Raw genomic sequence first — 9,442 nt, 5'->3', positions numbered from 1 at the left:
GTGGTGAGGTTGGCCCAGGATCGAACATTGTTTCGTTCTGCTGTGCATGGAGTCGCTATGAGTCGGTTCCGACTCGATGGCACCTGACAACAACAACAATTTTGGTCCATTGTTTTTGGTCATTTTCTCTAAAAAAATTTTACTTGTAAAAATTTTCAAATTTCATTTCAAAATTTATCCTGTATAATGCAATAAAACCAATTGCATCAATTATGTTGTGCCACCATCCCGTTGTTCTGTTGCCAAGTTTTCCAATCCGACAATTTTGTCATTTTCATATATACACCCTTATACATATCCATGGTGTGGTACTGCAGGATAATGCACTGGGCCACAAGGTCGGTTTGAACCGAAAGGTCGGTGGTTCAAACTCAACAGCCTCTCCCTGGAAACCCCATACAGGGTGGTTATGAGTTGGAACCTACTCAACAGCACTTAACAACAATACAGTTAGACACCCTTGTACTTCTTCTTGTAATAAATATGAGTAGCTGGGGTTTTGTATAAAAAACAAAGTGAACAGTGTTTAACTTTCATTCTATGAGGAAAGATAGATAATACATTACTAAGTGATAAAATAAAGAGCTCTGGTAACATAGTGGTTACGAATCGGGCTGCCAACCTTAAGGTCAGCAGTTCGAAACCACCAGCTGTTCCATGGGTGAAAGGTTAGGCTTTCTGCTCCCATAAGGATTTACAGCTTCGGAAACCCTGTACAGGGTCGCTATGAGTTGGAACCGACTCCACAGCACATAACCACCACCACCACCTGGTGATAAAATAGGTCAGGTAGTCGTAAGAAGCAAATTAAAGCAGTATAAAGAGATAGAGAATAATAGAAGGGGATAGAAGTGCAGTTTTATATAAAGGGGTTAGAGAAAACCTCTCTTCAATTTTTATTTAAGTAGAGACCAAGTGAGCAAAGACAAACTGTGCAGAAATCTTAGGCAAATGGCATTTCAACTAGAGGGAAGAGCAACTGCACAGACCCTGTGGTGGTAGCATCCTGGCTTGTTTGAGGACAGCACGGTTGTTAGTAGTCTCATTGAGGTGGAAGGAGTGCTGGAGTGGGGTGCTTTAGGAAAGAAGCTGACAAGTTATGATCTGAAACTAAGATATTAATACTTATTAGCAGAGCCTTCGATGGTTCAAACCTACCAGACACTCTGCAGGAGAAAGTTGAGGCTATCTGACTCCTTACAGTCTTAAAAACCCTATTTGGGGTTTCTGAGTTACAATCCATTCATTGGCAGTGACTTGGATTGAGTTTAGGGTGCATAGGTAAGGATGGAAGGAAAAATCTGTATTCCTAATTAATCTGGGAACACGGTGGTTCCAAAGCATAAGCACTGAACTATGAACCACAAAGTTGGTGGTTTAAGTGCATTGGCTGCTCCATTGGAGAAAAATGAGGCTTTCTGCTCCTGCAAAGATTTACAGCCTCAGAAACCCTATACAGGGTTGCTATGAGTCGAAACCAACTCGATGACACTTAGCAACAGCAATTATTCTGTATCTCTAATTATTTTTGTCTTTTTCCACTATGGCTACACGGTTTAGAACTATTTAACCTTGTTTTCATATTCTACAACAGTGTTCAATTTAAGTCGAACAAACTGAAGAGTATTTAATTAAGACTCATCTTTGTCCTTGGGTCTCCAAGTACCTATTTAAGATCTTCTTGTAATGTGCCATTGAGGCGGTTCCAACTCATAGTGACCCTATACAGAGTTTGCACTGCCAACCTTGAAGTTTGTAGTACAGTGCTTATCCAATGGCATCATACCAGAACTCCTCTTGTTGTTGTTAGGTGCCATCGAGTCGGTACTGACTCATAGCGACCTTATGCACAACAGAACGAGACACTGCCCGATCTTGGGCCAACCTCACTACTTACTGTTGCCACGCTTCAGCCCATGGATGCTGCCACTTTGCCAATCTGTCTCACTGGGGTCTTCCTATTTTTGTCTGACCCTCCACCTTCCCAAACATAATATCCTTCTCTAGAGACTGGTCCCTCCTGACAACGTGTCCAAAGTATAAGAGATCAAGTTTAGCTATCCTGGCCTCCAAGGAGCACTCTGGCTGCACTTCTCTTCCAACACAGATCTGTTGGTTCTTTTGGCAGCCCAGGGCACTTTCACTATTCTCCTCCAACACCATAACTCAAAAGCATCAATTCTTTTATGGTCTGTATTCACTGTCCAGCTTTCCCATGCATATGAACTCCTCTTAGCTGTTATAAAATACTATTTTTTAACCCCATTCCCATCATATTCTCAGATGAATGGGAGAGGATTTTGTTATTTTCTTTGTTTAGGGTCTTTACTTTCGACTTGGGATCTCTTAAGTATTTTTAATTCTTGGATTCAGCTTCCTAAATTATAAAATGATGTAACACCTTATGTAGGAGCATTCTTTGAATTAATGTAATGTTGTGGAATGCATATATAAGTGGGCTTCACAAAGTTTGTGTAGAAATTGAATGAAAAGAAAAATGGAATTTTCCCACAAAGCTTTTTAAGGCCCTGTAAATGTTCTTATTTATTTATTTATTGAGTTGTTGAGGACTTAGTGATCTTAAATGTACTCCTAGGAAAATTGAGTTTATATAGGTATTTATCTTATGACTTGGAATAGTCTTTGAATTTTAGGGTGCAGGTTTTAGCATCTGCTGTCATCAGAAGCTTCTTCATGATCTCCAACAGCTGAGGCCAAATAATTTCTGAACACTTTACTTTTTCCAAATATATTTGCTGAATAATGGGTTTGGTTCTTCTTGGAACTTATAAAGTTACCTCATAGAATGGAAAAAGAAATTTTTGCCAACAATTGGAACATATACTTGAGTCTGTAACTATATTCAGCCAAACCATGTTCAGATGTTTGTACATGATGTGCTAATCATGTGCCCATTCTGTTGTGGAGTGGTTTTGGTTAGAGATATTAACATGCTCTATGCCTGAGCAAGGCAGATATTTTGCTTTTCACTAAAGGCCTGAATTATTGGGTAAAAAAAAATGTTAATCTCATATTTGGCAAATTGCTGGTAATTTCCTCTGGATGTCTAGGTCTTTATGTTTTATTAGCATTTTTGCTTTATTTTATTAGGATAATATGTTTTAGTATATCAGTTTTTATTATGTAAGAACTGTTTTATGAAAATCATTTATTAATATTTTATTTACATTTTAGTTTTCATTGTATAGTGGCTTTTATGAAGTCTTTTAAAGAATTTAAAGATTTCAATATGAATTTCAGAACAGTTTATTAATCATTTCTTTGTAATTTAATGAATATGGTAGGATCTTTGCAAGAGACTAACTGAAATGTTTGTGTTTTCGCTTTTGACTCAGTATATTAGATCTACTAATTGCAGAACAATTAACTGCCATTTCTATCAAAGAAAATTATTTCCTCCATTTATTTTATGGCATCTAATGGTCTGTTGATTTGTTTAGAAAATAGCAAGGCTCGAAGTAATGAGTTTGCTGAACAGAATGGACTGCAGAAATATGAATATGTCATACACCCGAGAACTACAGGCTTTACTTTTGTAGTGGACCGTCTAAGAGAAGGTAAGCATCCATCTCAAAAATGTATCTTTTTATACTTTTTATACTCTTTACGTGGCAAAAAATTGCTCACCTTTACATATAGCCCTTTAGAATTTATAAAGCACTTTTTCACACTTTATCTCAATAAATGAAATAGATTAACTATTTATACTTAGGTGAACTCATGCACTAAAATGTTTCATTATATATTCTTTAGAAATATAAAAGGTTTCTTTGTAAAAGAAATTTCTTCCTCATTTTTTTGGAACAGACAAAAAGTAATACGTTAAATTAGACTATATATAAAGTCATTCAAAAATGTTTCTTAAGACAGCAAAATTTTCTTGAAAATGTTTTCGTATTTATATTGACAATGTGGTTGGCTCCTAGGATTTGAGAAATCTTTTACTGTCTTAGATTGCTATAGTTCTTCATGGTTTAAAAAATATTTGTACATTCCTTATTCCATTCATTAAGTGTGACTAGCCAGTAGGAAGGTCTCTCTCCACTGTGTAGGTGAACAGAAGTGGCAATTTCAGGTCATAGTAGTCAGCTCTACAACCTCCTCTTCGACATCCTCCTGTGTGCCTCCTAACAGGACTACATCACACTTCTTCTCTTATCCATGGAAGGGTATATGAGGACAAGGCACTCTATTTATAACACATCCATTTAAATGTTTAAGTTTTGGTGTTTTTGTTATGTGAAAACCGAGTTGTGCTTTTATCATTGTTGTGCCAAATTGATTCTGGCTCATAGTGACCCTGTATAGGGTTTCTGAGGAGTGGCTGGTGGATTTGAACTACCAGCCTTGTAGCTAACAATCAAATGCTTATCCTAAAGTGCCACACTAGGACTCCAGCACCTGGCACTTCTATCATAGCTCTTCATATTTATATGTTTATGAGGGAGCTTTAAAAAGCTTATGGAAAAATGAAATGAAAAGATAATGGAATATTTCCTTTACATAAATTATAGAATGGGCACATGATAAATTACAATAAAAAATAATTCCATTTTTCCACAAACTTATCGATGCCCCTTGGTATATCTCTGAGGACACATGTGCACATAAAGATAAACCACACATATCGGTCTATATGAAGAAGGAGTTATCCAGAAACATTGTTGAATTTTTATTGACTTTATAAGAACAATTCAAAGCCCAGAATCACCAAACAGAATACTCATATTCAGATGTTTCTTTTCTCCACTCTGATTTCTAGTAAGTATATTGTTTAATTCCAATTTTCGTTGTATAGTAGCTTTTCCGAAGTCCCCTAGTGCCATCTGTGACAAATTATCACCTTCATCTGGTTATTTCCAAATTGCCATATAAAACTGTTTGAGCCTAATGTAAAAGTTCTTGAACCATTATGTAAGAAAAGGTATAAAGTTTTTGCTTTTTGTCTTAAATGGCACTACTTGATAAGCTTTAAGATGCAGAGAACAACCTAGTTAATGAGCCTTCCCAAGATGAAACTGCTTTACAGCTAGGTAGCTGTGATTTTGCAGAAATGTCCACAATCAATCCAGAATCACATTGTTTTAGTTTCTTAGTTATTCACTGCTATTAGAACAGAAATACTACAAGTTGGTGGCTTTAACAAACCTACAAAGTGGTTTGAAAAAGTTAATTGAAATATTTCATTCTCTTTCAATTCTGGTTTTTTTTTTTTTTTGTGTGTGTGTGTGTGTGTGTGTGTGTGTGTGTGTGTGTGTGTGACCTTGTTGCTGCCCCCTCATATTTATTTTCTCAGTTTAGGAGACTGGATGTCTGCAGTCAGGGCCCTGGCTCTAGGGAAAGGCTTTATCTGCATCAGCTCTGCAGGAAGGCCCTTTGTCTGGTTTCCACTTTGGATCTTCAGTTCTTGGGTGATTTTCATGTGGCAAGGCATCCACCCCTATCTTTGCTTGCTTTTCAGTTCACGTATCTCAAATGCAATTGGCTGAAACACATCCTACAATATTAAATCACAGTGTAGTGTGGCTCCCCTCTTTCTGAGGTACAGCACAGCCAAGTTCAAAAAATATAACACACTCGGCAAAGACCAAACAGCCACTCAGCAATGCCATTCCTTCTCAGACTTTTTCCCCACGGAAGAGGGTGGTCCAGCCTCCTTTCCTAAGTGGAAGAACAGGGAGAAACAGGCTGAGGCTGATCTAGGTGTTTTGTTCATCCTGGATCAAAAGGATGTACTTCTGTGAATTGTGGCTATAGCCCAAGTTAAAACTCTCCATCTTCCATTTCCCAGAAATCTGGCAAATAGTAACAGACAGCACAATCATTAGTTGCTTTTGAGTTGGTGACCCTACATATTACAGAACGTAACATGCAGGTCATTTGCCATTTTCTTGGTCATTTATATGCTTGAGACCATTGTTGTGGCCACTTTGTACTTTGAGTGCTTTCCAACCCAGGGGGCTCATCTTCCAGCATTATGTCAGACAAGAATCTGTCATGATCCATAGGGTTTTCAGAAGTATACTGTCAGACTTTTCTTCCTAATTTGTCTTAGTCTGAATGCTCCTCTGAAGCGTGTCCTCTATGGGTGACCCTGCTGATATTTGAAATACCAGTAGCATAGCTACCAGAATCAGAGTAACATGTAAATTACCACAGTATGACAAACCAACAAATGGTAGATGTCATTAGACCACTTTATTTAATTCAGATCGAAGGAGCTAGATAAAAACCAGCACATCCACTTAGATACCCTTCAGACCTGGAACTATGAAGTTAATAACGCATGTGAGGAATGTACTTTTCAGACCAGTCAACCAGGCAAGACTAATAGGGCAGAATTGCCCATAAACAGAAGGCAGGAAGGGACAGGAAGGAAGGATGGATGGAAATGAAGAAACCAAGGAAGAAGTGGGAAGAGTGCTGTTGTATTGAGGGAATCACAACTAATGTCATGAAATAAAACGTGTATAAATTGAATAGGAAATTAATATGTTCAGTAAACTTTTACCCGCACTACAAAAAAGCAACAAAAATACACCATTTACTGATAGGGCCTCGTTAACATAAAGGAAGCCTTGTTCCCAAATGGAGTTACATCCACAAGTATGAGGTTAGGACTTAGAATACATATTTTGGTGGTGTGAGGGGGAAGGGACACATATGGTAAACAAAGTATGTCTCCAGAGTTTGGGTTGCTTTTAACATTCTTTGATTGTAAACGGCATGGTCTGGACTTCTGGACTTGACAGTCATGAATAGGGAATATCCATCTACCCACATAGGCTCATGAAGAAGAGTTAAATGCTTATAGAGTGGAGTGGGGTAGTTTTGTTTTGTTTTGTTTTGAATATTATACCACTACTTACTGCATCTAACTTAACTTCTCCATCTCATTCAACAGTGTATGTTTTTACTTCCTCACAGAATATGACCTTTTGTAGCACGTAATGATTTATTTAAAGGCATTTCTGACATCCTGTATCACATTCATCTACTGATTTGTTCTCTAATGAAATTTTTAACAACACAAGTTTGCCATTGGAACACATCTTTTGGTTAATGAAGATCTTCCTCTAAACATAAACAGAAGAATTGAGAGATTATTGTACAATGGATAAGGATATATGTATCCTTATTCTGAAAATTGGGAAATATTGGTGAACTGATTTATAACTTTGAAGGTTGTATATTGCTTAGTTAATCACTCAAACCACTAGTCAACAGCCACATTATGTAATTTTTCTTGCCAGACTGACAACTGATACAGATTCTGTATATCAGTAAAAATGAGAGTTCAATTTTGCGTTAGTTAGAAAACCAGGATGGACCCTGTACACTATAATAATACTAACAATAAGAAATACCGTAATGATGATACTAGACCTGAAGTGCTAGTGTGGTGCTGGTAACTACACGGTCCACAGTTCAGACCCACCAGCCACTCAACACCACTTACCAACAGTATAACATGGGAAACCATAACTTTAAAATGGCTCAAACTGTGAAAGAAATGGAGGTAAAGCAACTCATCAGAATTACAGGAATGAAGTTTGTCTGACTACATGGGCCATGCTCTTTTTATTAACTCGTTGCCTTTATATTTATAGTGTTAAAGTAATTGAGAGAGCTTCCAAATCATAGAGTGTAACAACAGCAAGTGGTCATTTTCTCTAAGAAACATTAAAAAAAAACTAAAAAAACTAAACAGGCCAGGTATGGGCAGAGAGGAAGGATGGAAGTCCCAAGGTAGTTGTTGGTTGTTGCTGCTGAGTTCACGTGTGTAGCAAGCTGAAGAGGAATCTGTTGGAGAGTCGGGACAGCTCTAATTTCTGAAGGTGTCAGATAAACAGAGAGAAGAGACTGAAAGCTTTATCTAGGGTTAGTTATAATATGGATCTTACAGGTCATCAATAAGTCAAGAGTATCCTTTTATAAAAAGAATCTGAAGAAGGGTCCCAGAACAGCTTTCTTAATCTTTGGGCCCTTAAGATCCATTTTTTAATAATAAATTGTATGAAAAAAAAGACCATTGTACACAAATATTCCCATGGAACCCTGGAGACCACATATTAAAGAAATTATCATAAAGTAGCATCTTTACTGCTCAGACATGTCTGGTGTGGCACTGCGGAATAATGCACTGGACTGCAAGGTTGATTTGAACCACAAAGTTGACAGTTCAAACTCAACAGCTGCTCCTTGGAAACCCTATACAGGGTCACTATGAGTCTGAACTGACTCGACAACACTTAACAACAACAACAAACCATCTGTTAGGCCATCAACACAAAGGGATACATGAGAGACTCAGGATATCAATAAATTGAGGGTAAAGTCTTACCAGAAAACTTTGTTGTTGTTAAGTGCCATTGAGTCGATTCCGACTCATAGTGACCCTGTATAGGGTTTCTGAGGAGCAGCTGGTGGGTTTGACCCACTGACCTTGCAATTCAGACTGACCTTGAGGTCCAGTGCATTATCCTGGACCTCAAGGTCAGTTCAAACCAACTTTTCAAATAAAATTTTCGTGGTTCAAATCAGAAAGCTTTGATTAAGTGGAACTGCAAAACAGGAAAAGTACTTTTTGTTCCTCTGTTTAGAATATCATTCTCTCGTAGGTTAGGAACACTTGGAAAACAATTTTATATATTGTTAAATATGTAATTTAACAATATATAAAAATGTTATTCTTGTAACAGTAGTTGTAAAAAAGTTTTATTGTGTACTTAAGAGATCATAACCTCTATTGTTGTTGTGCCATGGAGTCAATTCCGATTCATAACAATCTTATATAGGGCTTTTTGTTTTGTTTTAATTTAAGGTTTTTATTGTGCATTGAGTGAAAGTTTACAGGGCACATCATCAGTTTCACATTCAACAATTCATATAATTTGTTTCATTACACTGAATGAAACCATCGGTTTCTATATACCATCGGTTAAAAGTATTTCTCTCTATCCACTTTAGCTTTTTAAAAAACACACAAACAAAAAAACTCACTTAGGCATATATAATAATTTACATCTCCAAAGGGCACATTCTACAAGTCTGCTCCTGGCCACCAGTTCTTAGTCCTTCTCTTCTTAGTTGATGAATCTAGAGTCCTCAGCCGCTCCCCCTCTCCATGCCCCCATCTCCGCCTCCATCTCTGGCGCTGCTGCTTCTCTAGATAAGGTCCCGCATTCTATTTGTACTTTCCTCTCTTGATGGTCCTAGGGTCCTCTATTTCTGGACTGTAAGATTAAACACTCCCCTTTTTTTGTTACAAAACTTATACCTTTACAAGTGTGACAGTTGCGATTAGTCATGATAACAGTTATTCACTATTGAATCCTACAAATCTTATCCCCATCTCCTTTCACCAGACCCATCTAGACAAGATGATAACTATTCAGTGGGGACTCTTTCTTCCCCCCCC

The 9,442-nt window shown here is 37.4% G+C and overlaps 1 protein-coding gene across 1 annotated transcript in view; it reads left to right on the top strand.

Annotated features, from left to right (window-relative positions):
• Positions 1-9,442, top strand: part of LCLAT1 (lysocardiolipin acyltransferase 1) — a 301,927-nt gene that overhangs the window by 209,308 nt on the left and 83,177 nt on the right. The window contains exon 5 of the mRNA XM_006835164.1: positions 3,462-3,578. Coding sequence (XP_006835227.1) covers positions 3,462-3,578 — 117 coding nt within the window. The remainder of the gene's footprint in view (positions 1-3,461; positions 3,579-9,442) is intronic.

The sequence above is a fragment of the Chrysochloris asiatica genome, unplaced genomic scaffold (genome assembly GCF_000296735.1).
Source record: "Chrysochloris asiatica unplaced genomic scaffold, ChrAsi1.0 scaffold00016, whole genome shotgun sequence".
Classification (NCBI taxonomy): Eukaryota; Metazoa; Chordata; class Mammalia; order Afrosoricida; family Chrysochloridae; genus Chrysochloris; species Chrysochloris asiatica.
This window is presented reverse-complemented; position numbering and strand designations above follow the sequence as displayed.